Genomic DNA, 19,061 nt, shown 5'->3' with positions numbered 1-19,061 from the left:
TAGGAAAATATCTACTGCCTTCAAAGTTTCCAAAGGCCATGGGTTTTAGTTCATCAGTGGGCTGGCATATCAAAGAAGATGGATATCCCATGACAGAAGGACCAGAAGAAAAAAGGACAGCTCTGCAGAAGTGATTTGCAGAACTACTACTGCCTTTAGCTCTCTACAGTTCTATGTTCTGCGACTGTCTGTCCTTCTCCTGCCCCTGTTAGAATCTAGGTAGCCACCAAGAGCTCCCGTAGCCCTCTCTCATCCCAGGGCAAGAGTTGGATGTGTTCTGGGCTCAGATTTCAGGCTGGTTCTTGTTGCTGTTTTTGTTACATTTGTATAAGATCCAGGGGGTTGGAGGGAGGTATTTCCCATGCCTAACCACTTGAAAGTAGTGGGGATTTTTGTTGAAGATTCCTTAGAAGATGGTCTTCTCCATCATCCCCTCCAGCTGGCTTTTTGTCTGGTGGAAGAAGGTTTGATGAGTCCCTGCTTTCTGTTTGCTGATAGCGGGAATGAGTTGGCAGCCAGAAAGATCTCACTCTGTACAGTCTACAGACCTTATTTTTTTCCTTGCTCATTTATAAGTCATAAAGGGAATAACCTACCCATGCACTCATTAAGATGCCAGCAACACACAGTGTTAAGGGTCACAGTGATATCATATTTTGCATATTGGAAACTAAGTGTATGTAGTCCTCAAGTAGAAGAGGACATTCATGGCCTAATCCAAGGTATTCATGCAGAAGTCCTAAAAGCCAGATTGGGTCTCCAAAGGAAACGTATCATTCAGATTACACAGTGAACCTTCAAATATTTAATATTTTAACTTTGTTTTATTTGCTGAGCTAGTGTTGGTGAAGTGCCAAAAAGTGAAAGTGGTGTTACAGGCTTAACAGTGCAATATGCATGTATATGTTGTTCGAACAAATACTTTTATTTAGATCTTAAAGTGACACAAAGGTTACTGATATGTTAACTCACTGATGTTAGGCTACTCTGAAAGGTTGATACATTTGTATTGGCATAAATTGTAAACTCTTTGTGGCAGGGACGTGTGGCACTGCAGAGTCCCGATTATGATCGAGGTTTCTAGGGGCTGTCATAATGTAAATAATAACAAGAAAAGGAAATTTCTAACATCATGGTCAGAAGTTAGAAATAGAACAGCTATCTTTGCAAATTCTGTATTCCTTTCTTTAAATCTGCATTCTGCAGATCATGTACAATGTCTTTTCAACATGAAATGTAGGCTGTTTTTGTCTTGTACTATTGGGTATCACTATGCTTGTTACTTTTGTCATTACTAAAATATGATGCATTCACTAATTGCTACTGTGTCTTCAGTCTTATTGCTTGGTAGGTATTATAAGTGGTATGATTTCTTGTTTAATTTATGATAGAATGTTGAAACAATTTACAGGAAATAATTACTACATTATAAATGCAGTATTTATTTTTGTCTTAGGTGCTTTTTAATGTCTCAGTTGCAATGAAAGGATGTGGTACAACTGGAGGAAGAAAATATGTGATAATCAGACCTATTGGTTTCAATGAAACCACCATAATTAATATATATAAAAACTGTGCCTGTCAGTGTGAGGACAGTGCAAGGCACAAAAGAATATGTGTCGATGAAACTTTTCTCGATGGTGAAAGCATCCATTGTGAAGACACTAATTGTAGTTCCAGTGAAGATACATTTCCTTCTGAGAGGTGTAAGTTGCACCCAGACCAGCCCATCTGCAGTGGTCAAGGAGACTGCATAGGTGGAAGATGTCTCTGTCACAAAACCAAGCTGGGCAAAGTGTATGGCAAATACTGTGAAATGGATGACTTTTCTTGCCCATATTACCATGGAAACCTGTGTGCTGGTAAGCTACAGAATTTAAGTGTGTTTTTGCTCAACCATGTGTTTTATATACAGTATGTAGTCTAACAATAATGAATATGGTTGTCAAACACTAAATATTTCATTAAGTTAATTTATTTATTTTTAAAATCTGGTAGAGTGTCTGTAGCTCTGGAGACTGAAGTCCTCTGTTAACTACAGGTGTCTCAAAATCTCCTACACTTTTGAGATTGTCTGAACCAAAACCCTGGACTTAGACAATCTCTAAATTCAAGAATTTCAAGACTAAACTCTTGCACATTTTTTTCCGGAGATAGCTTATCCATGATACCAGTATTGTTGTTTCTATAAAAGAAGAGAAGCAGCTTTTAAATATGCATTTGTGCGAACACCACCAAACTTTGGGAAATATCTTTCTGGATCTGATTTTGTGTCTCAGGCTCATCTCTGGTTATATTATGACATGGATTCTGAAGAAGATGCAAATGCATAACATAGTATAACTACAGGTCACCCCAAATTAATGCCATCAGACCTTAGGTTGATCTTCAATTTCATATGCTAACAGACTAAAGTAGCTCAGAACAACCAAGCCAAAAACAGGACAGTGTGAGCAGTTTGAAACCAAATAAGCTCTTGATTTGGTACTTTAGGCCTTCATTCCATTCTTGGGGTGAAATTCTGTTCACAAAGAAGTGTGAAAATGAAAATTTTGCCTGATGCAGGAGTGTGACATGAATGCCAAAACACCATTACAACAGAAGCAAAGAGGCAGACAGTACCATTAGCATCGGTCAGCCAAAATTATTTTCTTTTTCTCAATGGAAGTAAAATTTAAATTTTTATTTTAATTTTTTATTTTAACATAACTTAATCTGTAAATATCTGTTTTGTAGTCCTCACTGTTTAACGAAATGCATCCATGTATTTAATTTCACTTCACTGTATAGTGCCCAACCTGTGCACTGATGGTCAAACTTAGGTCACAGTTACAGTAGTGCAATTTTAGAACAATGCTCTGACTTCAGTAGAGTTATTCTGGTTTAACGGTACTGTAATTGTTGCAGTACCTGAGTAGGCTGCCCACGCTGAGACCCTTTTCCAGTCCCTTGAGAGTGCACCCCTTTCAAGTGTCAGGCATCCACTTCTCTTTGGGATGAGATCTTGCAATCCAACCACTCTCCAGCTGAGTTTCTGGGTTACTTCCCTGGTTGCCAGCCATGTTATTTAGCAAGTTCAGTGAGCTTGGCACCTGCAAGATTTTTTTTCTCTGGGCGCCTGTGACAGCCTACATTTGCAATGATATAGAAACCGAAGCATGTTTTATTTTGCCCAACAGGTACGCAGTGCTTAGAGAAGTACATTTAAAATAACTGACCTACACAAAAGTTCCCTTACCTAAGCTTAACATTTCTATCCGGTGCTCAGGTTGGTATGGCTTATTCCCCATCTCTGAGTTGTGAAAACCAACCTATGCTGCTTACAGCCTTCTTCACTGGAGACCTCACAGCCTGTCAGCTTTTTCCAGACACACCTAGGGCTGCCTCTCCCAGCTGACCCCTTTTCTCTCCCCCCAAAAAACCCTCCTTTTCCAGGGGCACTTTTTAAAGCATTCCTGGTCTTTTGATCTTTTAGGATCTCTTTTGATCCCAGGCTTAGTCTTGGGAACAGTAAAACATCCTAACCTGAATGGAGCCAGCCACGCAAAGTCTGCCGCTAGCTGGAGAGCCCACCCGTTATATTAATTCCATGGAAGAAAACCAAGATACCTGAGAGCATGTCTTACCTGTGTCATTGTTTTACCTTTCCTGTTCAGTTCTGTAACAGCTTCTTCACAGCCTCCTTTGATATAGCTGTGTACATTCAGTTAGGCAGCAATACAAAACAGAACAAGAAAACAGACTAATAATATATTCATAAAAATACATGTTCCCAGTTCATCACAGTGACTATGAACATAACTTTGCTCAGATGAAGTAGAAATAATACTGTCAGGTTTCAGAGTAGCAGCCGTGTTAGTCTGTATTTGCAAAAAGAAAAGGAGGACTTTTGGCACCTTAGAGACTAACAAATTTATTTGAGCATAAGTTTTCATGAGCTTACGAAGTATCCGATGAAGTGAGCTGTAGCTCACGAAAGCTTATGCTCAAATAAATTTGTTAGTCTCTAAGGTGCCACAAGTCCTCCTTTTCTTTTTGCAAATAATACTGTGTGATCATTTAAATAATTACAGTATTGTAATGCATATGCAGAAGGGGAGGGAGTTAAGGTTCACTTTTCCTGATTTTTGAATGCAGAACTTTGCAACTTTACTGTTTTTTTAACATATGCTTTATATATTAGCATAGAATATATGCCTGTGGTCTTCTTCCCTCCCCCCCTCCCCGAAAAAGCAAAGTTTAAAAGTATCTTTAGTCACATATAGGGTGGGGGAGGGAATAGACACTACCATATGTCAAAAGTGAAACTATATAAGTGTCTACAAAATGGAAAACTTGTCTGCACACATTTTTAGCTGTCTCAGGCTCCCGACATTTCACATAGAAAACTTTAAAGGAGGTAAGGGCTTCTATATAGCCCTTGACTCCTTTAGAATGTATGCTTAAATTCCCATTGAATGAAGCAGAGCTCATTACATGTGGTGGTGGTGTTGTTACTGTGGTTCTAAATTAGATACAGCCCTCTTTCATTCAGAACACTAGGAGATGGTTGTTATAGTCCTGTCTTTAAAAACAAAAACAAACTACCATTTGTACATGATTTTTTTCAAACCTTTAGAGCTTGACCAAATCAAACCATATTTCACTAAAGCACTAAAATGAGTTTTTCATCCTTAAAAACTATCTCCTTTCTAGATGTGCCCTTTTTAACTCTATCTGCTTTAATGTGAGACCTGTTTAGAAAATTTCAGAATAACATTGTATGATGAGAACAGTGTAACTGCTTTTTTTCAGATTTCCCCCCAAAAGTTAGGTATATATCATGCTGGGGAAATTTCAGCCTGAAAGGTGAAAATTTCAGTAAGTTATGAGCAAAACAGGTGCTTAGGTTGACTTACTTTTTCCATTCTAACTCATTCATTTCTGAGAAATCATAGAAAAAGGCATCTGAGACAAAAACACAGAAAGCCATTTTGACCTCAAATGGCAATACAACCTATTAAATAATGGGATAGATCTTCCTCTTACCCTGAGCTGCGTGGACAGCGACAATTATGTTTCTCCGTGTCAGTACATCGGCCATCTAAGTAAGCTGTCTGCATGGTTTGCAAATGGAGTGTTGTAAAGGTCCTCCTTAGTGAGTTATTAAACAAACTGTCTAAATATCTGGCATACCCATGAGTCTTTTTAATAAGGGAAAACTAAGATGACATATTTGAAATAGAAACAACTGCCATATACAGTTGCTTATTAAAATCTTCTACGCTTAACTTGAATAGGGATTTCACACTTCTAAATTTAACTCTAATCGTTTCCGATTCTGAGAAATCTAGAGAATGCTAAGGATTTTGAATATGCTTGATCCAAGACGTGCACTTACTAAGGCAGATGGGGTTTAACTCAACACTTATATACTCTCTGATGTTGCAGGTAATGGTGAATGTGAAGTTGGTAAATGTAAATGCTTTCATGGCTGGGAAGGTGACCGCTGTCAATGTTCATCATTGACAGCAGAACACTGCATAAATTCCAAAGGCCAGATTTGCAGTGGAAGAGGAGCATGCATATGTGGAAAATGCGAGTGTACTGATCCAAGGAGTTTTGGCCGGTTTTGTGAATATTGCCCTACTTGTAACAATGCCTGTGACGAAAACAGGTATGTTTCTAATAACTTGACTTAATTTCCATTTTTAATGTTGTGTTGACCTCTCCCAGAACATTCCCATTCAGATGCTGTATATATTAGAATTTTACTCTCAATGTAACCTTACTTAAACATGAAGCTTTGAGTCTCAAATTGAGGCTTGGACTGTACAGTTCATCTGCAGCTAAGGTATTCATGGTGACATGCTCAGATCCACATGCAATGCACTGAAACTTACTACAAGTAAAAAAACAAACAAAAAACAGTATCCCATTAACTGTAGTCAAGATGGTTGTTTTATATATTTCTCCATTAATACAGGATTATCATGGCAACATATTTTCCCACTGCATTATTACTAAGCGGGAATAATTTAAAGATGGTCTGAAAGTGGTATCTGCTACACAGATTGCTAACCCTTTATCAGAAAGGTTAAAACATAAAAAATAACATTCCTGCCAATGAAAACAAGGCTATTCATAAATGGTTAAGGGAACACTGTTGTTTTGGGAACAGAGTAATAAAGGAGGGTAGTATATTCATTAATTTGGTTCTAAATACATCATCTACAGGGGCTGGCTGGGGGGGAGTGCAGCTTTGAGTTTTAAAGATGAATACCTCGGGTGACTAGTTCTGCTCCCATGTGCAAAGAGGTAGAAAGGGATCAATCCTGTTGCAATGCTTACTCTTGTAGAGAGATTAGTCACAACCCTGTCCTTGTGCTCTCTCCCCAAATAACACAAGGAAGAATGAGCCTGGAGACAAAGGCTCCAGTCAGAACACTACAGCAACACAGCTGCAGACACGACTTACACTGACGAGAGGGATTCTCCCATCAGTGTAGGTAATCCACCTCCCTGAGAAGCAGTAGCTAGGTCGACAGAATTCTTCTGTCAACCTAGTGCTATCTGTGCAGGCACTTAGGTCAACTAAACTATGCTACTCAGGAGTGTGGAGTTTTCACACCCCTGAGCAACGTGCTTATGCCAGCCTAATTTTCTCATGTAGATCAGGCCTTAGCCATGTGTCTCCGTCCCCATTAACCAGTAGAGCTGGGCTAACAAGGGGGAGTAAATTATCCACTCTTTCAAAGATTGTAGCAAAAACGACATGCTGCTGAAGGCTTTTGCCAATCTCTCAGGCACGCTGCTTCCAAAAGCTCCTGCTGGAATGTTGCATCTTTCTGCAGTCCCCATTGTGGGCAATTTAACTCTTCATCTAAAAAAGAAAACAGTAAAAATAGAAAGAATTGATATTTATCAATTGAATTCTGAGCTGTTTAGTGTACATGCTGTTGGAGGTAAACCCCAGACCATGTCTGAAAAGGTGAATGCTAAGACTTGGCAGAATGATGTGAAAATAGAATATCTGGGTTATATCTGAAAGTCAAAGGGAGTTAGTGTCCATGCCTTTGAACAATCTATCTCAACTTAATTAAAAAGTCAATTGCATTTTTGTAGTAACATTACTGATGTTTGTCTTCTTTAGTCATTTAAAGTTCAGTTCTACTCTCAAAGTAGTAGTAAAAATGGCATTAGCTACTCCCTGTTTGTATTCAGAGTCTGATCTGTTGACATTTAGTGACAACAGTAAGGTGTTTGCTACTTTATTTCTGTAGGCAATGCAGACCCAGCCCTGCGCAGAGAAAGTGCTCATATCTATTCTTCCTAATGTATCATCAAAAGAATTCCATTTGCAAGGCTAAATGTTTCCCTTTAATTATTCCTGTGCCTCCCATTGAACACAGTGAAAATGTGGTGTAAGGGGGAATAAGTGGACTGCAGGATCGTTACTACTATTGATGATGCATGAAGGGAAAGAACCCACCTTTATTTTAGTAGCTCATGTTGAGTTTGTGGATCTGATAGCTAAAGAAACCACAAGGTAGATTCTGTGCTGCACCCCCTTAGATGTACAGCATGAAAGGTGTAGTCCAGGGCCAGGGGCGGGTGGCTTTGAGCCAGCATCTGACTATTTTACTTCACTACTTATCACCAAATAGTTTTGAAAAATGTTGTTGGGCTAAAGTAGACAGACAAGGTGAGTGCGGTAATATCTTTTATTGGACCTGTTGGTGAAATAGACAAGCTTTCAAGCTACACAAAGCTCTTCTTCTGGTCACTCTATTAGCTCTATGTAGCTTGAAAGCTTGTCTTTTTCACCAACAGAATTTGGCCCAATAAAAGATATCACCTCCCCCACCTTGTCTCTCTAATACCCTGGGATCAACTCGGCTACAACAACACTGCAAATAACAATGGGTTAAAATATTGCAAGAGAGAGACAGCATGTCTCAAAATTAATAAATAAATGCTTCTGTATTTTTCTAGCAGCAAGAGAACATTATTTGAACACACTAATTATTCTGTTGATTTAATCGTTTAAGGAAAATGCAGTTAAGTTATAGTGGTGGTGAAGTGCTATATTTATATGTTCATTTTCAGGAATTGTGTTCAGTGCCATTATTCTAACAATACATCACAAACTACACATGACCAGTGCAAAACCTCATGTGCTTATATGGTGCATTATATTGATCCAGCATCAGGTATGTAAAAACCTAGCTTTGCCTAATCACTTTAATAAAAGTGTGAAAACCATCAAAATTCATAGTGAAATTCACCCCCACTGTAGAGAACTCACACAGCACACTAGGCATCACTTAAGAACCATTTAAATCTTTAAAATTGAGTGTAAGTTATGTATAGGATTTGGTATAGGCCCTCTGCATTGGGATAAATTTTTCCCCTTAGTTAACAGTTAATACTTAATTGTAAAAAAGTCCCCACTCTTCCCTTCCCCTATGCCTTCCTCAGCCCTGCAAAATGCGGTACATCTTGACGTGTTATTTTGTAACAAAATTAAATCTGATATCGTCCTGCTTAAATATTCGTATGAATGATGTATTTAACACTTGGCACTGATGCACAGATATTTCTGTAATAACATTCCTTGCTCTAGTTAGCATTTATATTCTCCTTCAGAAGTAGATTGTGATTGTTTGAAGAAAGTTTATGTTTTGCTTCAGGGAAAATGAAAGATAAATAAAAACAGGAAATGTGATTGGCAAGCATTGCTAAATCAGATTTCCCAGATCCTTGAGAAGTTGCATCCAATAGTGAATCCTGCCTCAGTAATGTTTAAAGAAAGATTTACAGAAATCGATTATGGTATCCATCTGTTTTACTACTACTCATATGTTTACATTATTTCACATTACCAGAGCTGAACAAATGAAATAGAACGCATAGCTCAAAGAAACATTTTAATGCGTCTTTAAGTGTACACAGCTGTAAAGTAATGAGGGCGTGTAAAAGTCTTTCTCTATTAATAAACACAGCCAAAGCCCATTCACGTGACAGGGCCCAAACTGCAAAGAAAATTACATATATGTAATCACTTTTTGTCAGTTAATAGCTTTACGTAGACATTTTGTTTTAAAGAGGCATATAAAAGTGACAGTGATTCTATTTGGGACTTATGAGAAGGATCTGTCAATTTTTAAAACCATTAGAGGCCAAGACTATTGAGAGAAGCAGCTTGGTGCAGTGCATAGGACTAGGAGTCAGGAGATCTGGGTTCTATTCCCAACTTTACTACTGAGCAGGAGGGAAAGTGACCAGCCTGAGTTTTACCTTCCACCCTTTGTCTGTCTTGTCTGGGGCAGAGACTATCTGTTACTCTGTTTTCTGGTACCTAACACAATGGAGTCCTGATTTCAGTTGGGACCTTTAGGTGCTACTGTAACATTAAAGAATAAAAAAAATTGTGACTATATAGCTGGATCTTCCTAATTGCAATTTTTTTCCTGCTAAAGCTGTTTTAAAAATAGTTTGCATATGGCAATCTGAATAATTATTCCTTCTTCATTAAATACTCTCACATGTAAAATCATTTGGGGTTATTTTAGGAATTTGGTTTAGTGAAGCTATGCTAAATTAATGTGCAGTGTTAAATTCAAACTTGTTTAATGGATGGCCCTTATCAATATTTTAGGTTTTACACTCTTGTTTTCCTTTTATTGCAGAATGTTTCTCTGACTCAAGCTACTTTAGAATCTTTTTCATAATCTTTATAGTTACATTTCTGATTGGGTTGCTTAATGTACTTATCATCAGGCAGATAATTCTACAGTGGAATAGCAATAAAGTTAAATCTTCGTCAGATTACAGAGCATCTGCAACAAAGAAGGTAATTGATTAGAGAAAATCATATTCAGTACATTTTTTGCTTGCATATAAGTGTTAGCTATTTGTTGATAAACTGTATCTTCTCCTTCAAGGATAAGATGTTTTTGCCTACTGTTTGTACGAGAACAGTAACATACAGACGTGACAAACCAGAAGAAATAAATATCGACATCAGCAAGTTACGATTAAATGAAACATACAAGTGCGAGTTCTGAAGACTGTTTTCTGCAAATCTCTATTTCCATCATTTTCTAATTTTAAAAAAGCTATCTTATTTTTTATTGTGTAAGAGTCTTGACTGATACTGTTTGTTTTTGTGGCATGCATTTTTTGAATACTGTAACAAACCAACATGTAAGCATAGTCACGTAATGTGACTATGTTTGAAGTTATGGCTGCTGTATTTTATGAAAGAGAAATGTGCATTACTACTGTTCAAGACCATTAGTGTTGGTGTAGCACTTTAATGTAAAATAATTTATTTAGTTATGCATAGAATGTAGATATGAACAGGGGTGACAAAGCACTGATCTCACTTTACATGTAGCTAGTATTGATGTGCGCTGTGGGAATGGGCAAAACTGTGATTAAAATATTAACATTCCTGTACATTATGGCAACAGATGGAGCTATTGGAGTACTTGTACGTGTAAAAATGATACTTCTTAAAACTTTTTTGGTTTTCCTTTCGAAGTTCCACTGATTTTGTCTGCTTTGACATCAGTTTATCTTCTTATAGTTACTTATCAAAAATAACTGGATTAATGAGTGCTTAGTTACTACTGGTATTTTGAAAAATCTACAGATTATAATGTCACTTAAACAGGGTTTATTCTTCATATGTGATAAAGTGTATACATTTTAGTATTCCCTTTGTTCCAAAATAGAGGCTTTTATATATATATATGTATTAAGATATGTGAAAATTGAGTCAGTATAAAAAGGGGAGGGGGAGAGTTGTTGTTGTGTGGTTTTGTTTTTTGTTTTAGCTGACTGGAATACTCTGGCTAAATTCAGCTCTGGGGTTGGCAAGAGGAGCTGCATTGAAGACAGTTAAGTTACACCAGGGCTGTATTTGGTCTGCTAGCTACATTTCAGTGTTTTGCCAAATAAGGGCTCTCTTCTTGTTAAATATCTGATATGTCTGATTTTTCCACATCTGCTACTTTTTAGCTGAGTGAATCAGTTTGCATGAATCCTTTATTTAACCACCTAAATTGTTGTTGCTGTTCACTGGGATATGTATCCAGTAGGATGTGAAGGTGTCAACTTCAAAAGAAGAAAAAGAATACAGAAAAAAGGAGAGGAATTTTCCTGTGAGAACTAGTTGAATTGACTAATGTAGATTCAAATTCTGCGTTCAGAAGTCTGCAAGATCCTTCCTAGATTCAATGGGACCAATATGGATGCTTCTGAGGGCAGAATTTGTAACACAGAATAAATTGTGCAAAGACACTCCGCTTCTCCATAAAACAAACTCTGCAACAATGGAGGCTGTCGTCTTGTTGCTATATGCCATATAAAGTGCACAGCCAGTAGTCAGACTGGCTTGTTTTACATTGTCGTAAAGTTAGGAAGTCCTGGTAACCCTCTTTGAAATATGCACTAAAATTTAGTTGGCAAAAAATTCTCTGAGATGATGTATGTTATCAGTGCTAAATACTGATATTCAATACTAATCTGTGCCTATTGCAGAGAATATTTTTTTCACTGAAACAAAGGGGGGAAGTCTTTATTTAAAAAAAAAAAGCATAATAGACATTGTTGAGGTACTTATAAGAAACGAGAAATATGAATTCTCCCAATTCTGCATTCCTTCTGTACAAGTAAATTCCATTGAAATCTGTGAGAGATGTGCATGTGAAAGGAATGCAGGATTTGGAATAGATAATCAGCTTTATGGATTGTGTTTCACAGAGAGCATTCCCTAATACACTGATCAAACAGAAGTTTGAAAAAAAAAATCCTACAAAGACAATGGCTCAAAATGTCCATTGTCATTGTTCTAACAGCTCTAGCTATCAGTGGTAGTCACTACATACTTCCCCCTAATAAGGCACCTTTTAAACTCCTCTGTTAAGTATTTTTATGTCACACATCACAGTCGTATCTGAACTTCAGTTCAGACAGCTTAAAAATGTCTCACTAGAAAGTGGAATACATTACACTGATTTTATTTGTGTTCATGATAACCTTCATTTTTATTTGTTAATTATAGATTATTGAAAAGTATATGGCATTGAGTCATTTAAACTTTATACTGTATTTAACTTGAATTATTTTTCTTTATACTGCACAGTGTGGGACTCAGTCCTCCTCCTGTGAAAGTTAATGGGATGATTACCATTGACTTTACAGGGAACAGAATAAAGGCCCATGAGAAATGAGCATACTTAATATTGCTCCGGTCACAACTTGTTAAAGAGAGGAGGAAACAGGGTACAGTCTGGATATCAGTAACTGTTTATTTAATTGAAAGATTTCATGTGCTTCACAAAAGATGTGAACCTATTCTTTAAATAATGGAATATGATTTTTAACCTAATTTTCTTGGAATGAAGTATAATAGCCCTTAAGACAACATATAGTTAAGTGATATATTTGGTAAAAATAACTTATAATTGTTTAAAATAACTTCTCTTCATTGTTCACAAGTGTCAAATTATGGAACACAAGTGGAGTTGGGGACTTCACATACAGGAGAGAAAGGGGTCTTTATGGTAACATCTCCTCCCTACCTCCAAAATACATCCTATAACTGTTTCTCTCTTCCTGTTGCACTTTGTTGGAACTGCGGCTCTACTCAAATGGGGGCATCGCCAGCATGTTGCCATCAGACCAGCTGCTCAATGCATTATATTCCACTCGGGTCAGTGGAACTTTGCAACATAAATTTCATTGTAAGCTGCTGCTGTCTTGAACAGTTGTAACTCCCCCTCCCACTGTGTTAATGTCCCATGGAGGAGGTTACGAGTGGACTACTGACAAAGAATTAGCTGCTAGCAATGCAGAAGGCCAAAAGCTAATCTTTAGAAGGCCTGTTGGGAGGTCAGGCAGAACAAGATCCTCAAGACGGTGCCTGATTCTCAAGGATGGCTGCCATGCATGAGAAACTGTGGCTTTGCCTGCCAGCTGTTCCCCTCGGCCACTGGCCCTGCTTTTCAGAAGGGATGGTGCAGAGGAGGAATGACCCAACAAAAGCCTCACAAAGGTGCGGATCTGTGCTCCCATTTGCACATAACCTTAAATGAGAAAGCACTTACCCCATAATTCACAAGAAATTTGATCAGCACTTACGGTACTGTGGTTGTGCTTTGTGTAGTAGTTACTGTGTGAGTTATTGTAAACAAGATAGTTCTCCATAGTTCATATCATGATTTCTTCTCTTTATATTGTGTCTCTAAGGTGTTCTCTCCAAACAAAAAATATAAAATTTGGCCTCAACAAAAGTCACTACAGGCTTATGAGAGAAAGGTAAGCCCACTGAAAAATTAAACAAATTTCAAATATTTTGACAGTAGGCCATCTCCAAAATACGGAACATTTCATTAAAGAAATACACACAGGTACTAGATTTGTATTGTTAACTGGTCATTTGGGGAGTTTTTTGTTTTATTTGTTTTATTTTATGCCCCATAAGCACAATCTTTACATGAGCATCTGCAGAAAAATTGTTGGTGTTTGTTTAAACATCTGTATGAATGGTTTAATTAGTCCAGTTCTAAACTAGACACTTGAGCATAGAGAGGGCTGAAGCCTATTCATCTCTAACTACCTGTTCGCGTATATTTTAGAAAGGACAGATGCTTATGCAGTAAAAAATGTGCTCATTACTTCTGATTTTAAAAAAACACTGACACTGAGTCACTGTAATTCTATGAATTACTTCCAAGATCTATGAATACATTTATTATAGTGTCACAAATGAGTATGGGGAAATGGGTTGTTCATTTTGAAAATGTGCACATGATGTATGTGGAATTTTCATTGTGCCAGATTGAAATACTCCTATATATTCACAAGCAGTATTTAAAGGGGACCTTAAAAAGAAACTGCATTTGTCTAGCCATTCTTAATGTGTTATCAGTTATTTGAATTGTATTAATTTTTTTCAGTGTGATGGCTCGAAAATCTCCTATGTAAAGTATGGTTTTGTATTGTATGAGAAGAAATAATTTTCTGTAGCTGGTAAAATATTATGATACCGTTGTTGTCTCAAGTCACACTAGGGAATTAGTTTTTTCCCATATGTGTGTGATTGTGACTATGTTGCTAACTACGGCAGTGAACCTGTGAAACTTACTTTCAGGCAACACCTACTCTTCCTGTTAGCCTCGTTGGGTTTTATGATGCCTTTTAAGGCACAGCTCGGAGTTGAGGGATGTGCAAAAACGTACTGCCTTAGCAGGAGCTTGACAAGGCACAGTGTCTAAAGCAGGCAAAATGCATCCAAGAGCTTTGGGGAGTGAGGTTTGTGTGCAGTCCTTAAGGAGAGTACAGTATCCATCCTCTGTGCCCAACCTGTTCTACTAGCCAGTGCAGGAAACCATGCCCCTTCCCATATACTTGGAAGAGTCTCGACTGGCAGAGGCACTCACAAGGTATTCCTTGTGCATAGTAGAGTGTAAGGGCCATTTGTGTCCAGCCCCTGCATAGATGAGGAGGCTGTTCGCACCCTCTGTACCTAACCCTGTTCCCTAATGTAAACACAAAGAGCAATGTTGACAACTGACTAAGAGGGACTACTTGAGGTAGGGTTGTAGGACTGGACTCTATGAGCCTCAACTGAAGCCCGTTGAAGTCAGTGGAAATGTTTTCATTGACTTCAGTGGGCTTTGGAGCAGGCCCTAAGGAAGCAGTACAATTCACAGTTAGAAAAATGCACTTCTGAAAGAAAACATCTGCTTTTATTTTTAGTTGGAAATGCCAAGGTGTGGAGCAAGAAATTTTATTGATTCACTGAACTATATCATTCAGTGCTGAATGAAACGCAAACTGTCCAATCAAATTAGAAATGAAATGTCTCCATAGCGTTTATGCCATGCATTTGGAATATAAAAAATAAGACTTACATGGTAAACAATAATGAAGCAGTAGTTAGGAAGAATGTTATTGTTTTTACCTATTGCTCTATACCCAGAACTCTGATAGAAGTCAAGGGAAATTTGAGTGTACTGTACATTGATGTCAGCAATAGGTTAAAATTGCCCAGCAGGAATAGCTTGTATATAATGGGACAAATCAGTGCAGTTGCATGGAGCGTGAGCCAGTTTAGAATTAGAGCCCAGTATGTTTTTAATGTTGTTCAAGATGATTCTTTCTGAAAATAAATGTCCAGGAAATTCTTTTGCTTTAGAAATTCCTCTTCAGCTAGCATTTCCTCTTTGTTTTTGTTTTTTTTGGGTTTTTTTTGTTTTTTCCTGTTGCACGCTTTTGAAACAAGGTACGTAGTTAGGAAAAAATGAGTAAAATGTCTGGCACGTGTTGACGTGAGTTGAAATCCTGTCCCCTTTCAAGTCAATGGGAGTTTTCATTGGGGCCACGGCTTCACCCCAGCTACCTACCTTTTTTTCCTGTTTGCAAGCACATTAGTTTTAGACACATTCACTGTGCTGAGATCTATTTCACGCTTACTACTACTGTTTTAAAAAAGTAAAACTACTTTAAAGTGTCTCATTTAGCAAAGTAGTGATACAATTACTAATAATATAATATGGGGGTTATCTTCATGTTTAATGTGCTGCCTTTTGTAAAAATAAAGTATGTGAATATATAATAATTCTTTAGATTTAAAAAGTTTGATACATAGAAAATTTTAGGAAGGGAAGCAGGTTTTTAATAGATGTGTAACTCTTATTGTTCATTTCCAGCTTGAAAGGACATTTTTAAAATGAATCACTACTTAAATTTGTCTCGAAAACGTTCTGTTTTGTTTAAAATAATATACTTTTGTAGCTGGTTATTCATTTCAGTTGACTACTAACTTCTATTTTGATTATATTTATTAATGAATTGATACTGTAGTGTACTGTGAGATGTTTATTTTTCTATCAGAGCTTTAACAGCTATGACATAGCATTAAGTTAATGCAACGTTATTGTACTTGCTCTCTAAAAAAAATAAAATAAAAAAGCAGTATTTCATCCCTGTGGAGTGTCATGTTTTGTAATACACTCGTATTTTATCACTGATACTGTAAAAAAATATTTGTTATCCTCACTATAATGCTTCGTCTAGGAATATAAAGGTAGTTCGTTTGTAGGACTATGTTAAGGAAAGAGGAGTTTGCTTAGAATTGATCTATGATGGAATAGGACTGTATAAAGAGTGCTGGACCAAAATCTCAAGAAGCATGATTATAGGTTTAGGTAAACATATGAAAGCACATGATGGTCCAGAACTCTGTCTGACAGTGTAGCTAGGAATTTATCAGCAAACAATTGGGCAGCATTGAGTATGTTGGAACAGTATCTGACTCCCTGAATTCGGGCCCCTTTGGGCATGTCTGTGCTGCATCTGGAAGTGAGCCTTCCTGACTTGTGCTAGCCGCGCTCCTGCTAGTGCTCTAAACCATTGCTGAGACGCTACTTAGTAAACTGTCTCTGAGCCTCAAAGGAGTGTAACATAGCATAGCTAAGGGCATGAAGGCATGATCTGAATATTAATACGTGGCTAAAAATATCCCTCCTCCCTCTCTCTACAGATTGTTCCTATTCTGGGTAAAAATTGGCTTGTTGGGGTGGGCTTGGAATGGGGGTGTACTTTTAAGCATACATCTGTACCTTCATAGGACACAGTTATGCTGCTTTACTAACACTGGTCAAAATAGTGTCTGTAAATTGTGAAAGGGACATGCACTTTGTTCTTGTGTTGATTCTGGTCATAATAGTTTCCCTACAAAAATGTATGCCAAACCGTCGACATGAAAAGGATTTCTATGCTTTAAGAACATACCTGATCAACTATAGAGACCGATGAGGCCAAGAAAGTCTAAATGAGCAGAGCTGTTTTCAAAACTAGCCCATGATGTGACATCACCAAAATTAACCTTTTTAGCTCTGTTTTGATTCACATAATCACTTCCTAGCCCTTAGTCATTCTTTCATCATGACCATAAATTGCTAATTCTGGCAAGAACTGTTTTTGCTTAATTGAAAATAGCACAACAGTGCCAGGACAAGAATTAGCATTCAGGTAAGGGCTGCTGTGTTCATAACAATCTGTATGTCGCTTACATGAGCCCTTGGACTCAGCAATGCAAGAGAGAAACCTTGGAAATGATATATGGCAACATAAGAAGAGAGTGTTCTGAATGTTAAGAAAAGGAAAAATGTATCATTTTACCTCTTTTTTTTTCTTTCAAAAGCTAGAACAATGACCACAATTTTCATAATTTCAGTGGAAGAGGACGAAGTTGAGGAACTGTTAGAGGCAAAGTATGGGCTATAGCAAATAAACTTATGCACCTACAAAGCCCTCTCCCCATTAACGACAGTGGTCCTGGTACTAAGCTATGTTGTGCACCTCCCAGTCCTCACCCCTGTTGTGGAATGATGGTAAATGAGCTTTATGAAGCCTTTCTCTTTTTCTACACAGGATGTGAAATGCAGCTATTAAACTGGACGATTACACAGTTATTTGTACACATAGTGATAGTTTTTGGCACCATTACAGCATATAATATCGTATAATTATTCACGACATTCACCTCATTGCACAGTCAGTGACCCTAATTGGGATTAAGGTGGTTTGGCTCTAATCTAATGCTACTTGTATTGTTTTGCAGATCCCCTTGACAAGAAACAAGCTTGTAGTTCAAGCTCTCAGAAGAGGAGGGAAACCTCCCTTACAGCCTCTAGAGCCTAGGGATGAAAGAGGCCGTGACTTCAACTACTTCTTTGACAACAGTGATGTAGGTGTACTCCCCTACTGTGTAATTTCAGTCTCTGTGTGATTCCCGTTGTGCTAAGGGCAAGATTTGACCCAACATACCTAAAGAAGTATAAGTCGTCTGTGTCTGTGTGAGTGAGAGAGAGAGATCTGTCCAAACAGATCTGTGCTAAAAAGTACAGTGATGGTTTGAGTAAAGATCTGGATTATGAGGTGGCACTGTAGCAACTGAAAAGGGATCAATGGGAGTGGGGAGAGAGGAGAAGAAGCTGTTATCAAGCTGAGCATTACTAGCAGAAGAGCAGATTCTGAAGGGTGTTGGGGGGGGGGTTATTTTGTTGATCTGCAATAAAGAAAAGAACCTTAGAAATATGCACTTGAAACTCTGGGTTTATAACAAAACATTTAAAATGTACAAAATAAATAAAACTTTGATTATATAGGAAACTTGCCTGGCCTGAAATTGTTTGAGAGGGTGATGTCTCCGGTATTGTAAGCATGAGCAAATAACTTGTGGTGCTGAAGCTGCTAGCTCCCACTGATGCTGTTGGGAGAGTGTGCATGTGTGGGCACATCCAAAGAACTGACGCCTAAATGTTTAGCTAACCCAGTAAATAAGATGTGTTCCCCATCATGGGGAGTAGTGGGCACACAGCACGCACTGGCCTCCCAAGGCTGCATTGGGAGAGTGCGTCATGCTCCGCTTCAGCTTCTGTGCTTTCCACTCAGCCCAGATCATCATCTGGCCTTTGATCATTTTCTTGCCTTCAAACCAAACAATGCCCCAAAGTATGAATGTTATTGTTCTGTAATAACATTTGTGAATGTAAATAAAGATGCAATAAAACTATTACCAGCAAAACAAATCATTCAGGTATCAGTTACTGAAGGGACGCTCTCCAATATATTTTTAAATTCAGTCAAATTTTAATTAGCAAACAGAAACCAACACATTTGGCCAGATTCATTACTGCTGTAAAAGAGTGTGCAGCTCCATTGAAATGAACAGAACTGCGCTCGAAACAGGTCTTAATTTGGCTGATGGAGAACGTGATTTCCACCACTGAGGAGGACTCACTGCAGATATCTCACCATTGACACAAAGGGCCTTCTCAGCAATGTTGGTAATTTGTGTGTGTGTGAGAAAGAGAGAGAGAGAGAGAGAAGGAAGTCTATTGTGCAGGGCACAGTGACTCTCAAATAGGTCAACTTGACCTGCTCTGCAGCCACAGCCTTCTGGGTGTCTTGCATCATGGAAAAGAGACAGTAGTTTCTTTTGGGACTGTCCAGCCTAAAGCAAACAGGGGGATTCTCCAGCTAAGTTGTAGTCTGTGGGT

General features: G+C 37.9%; 1 protein-coding gene across 8 annotated transcripts in view; it reads left to right on the top strand.

Annotated features, from left to right (window-relative positions):
- Positions 1 to 18,541, top strand: part of ITGB8 (integrin subunit beta 8) — a 75,236-nt gene extending 56,695 nt beyond the window's left edge. Inside the window, exons 10-16 of one of the 8 annotated variants that reach the window (XR_012157535.1) lie at positions 1,457 to 1,862; positions 5,431 to 5,656; positions 8,089 to 8,192; positions 9,672 to 9,835; positions 13,240 to 13,308; positions 17,234 to 17,390; positions 17,621 to 17,701. Coding sequence is in view for 7 of the 8 variants with exons in the window: in XM_073333767.2 (XP_073189868.1) it covers positions 1,457 to 1,862; positions 5,431 to 5,656; positions 8,089 to 8,192; positions 9,672 to 9,835; positions 13,240 to 13,308; positions 17,621 to 17,788 (1,137 nt within the window). In the remaining variant the exon portion in view is untranslated. Of the gene's footprint in view, positions 1 to 1,456; positions 1,863 to 5,430; positions 5,657 to 8,088; positions 8,193 to 9,671; positions 9,836 to 9,926; positions 10,523 to 13,239; positions 13,309 to 17,233 lie in introns of those variants that run through there. The other 7 variants (XM_073333767.2, XM_073333765.2, XM_073333769.2 and 4 more) reach the window with 7 other exon arrangements.
- The last annotated feature ends 520 nt before the right edge of the window (positions 18,542 to 19,061 follow it).

This window comes from Lepidochelys kempii, chromosome 2 (genome assembly GCF_965140285.1).
Source record: "Lepidochelys kempii isolate rLepKem1 chromosome 2, rLepKem1.hap1, whole genome shotgun sequence".
In the NCBI taxonomy this organism is placed as follows: Eukaryota; Metazoa; Chordata; order Testudines; family Cheloniidae; genus Lepidochelys; species Lepidochelys kempii.
This window is presented reverse-complemented; position numbering and strand designations above follow the sequence as displayed.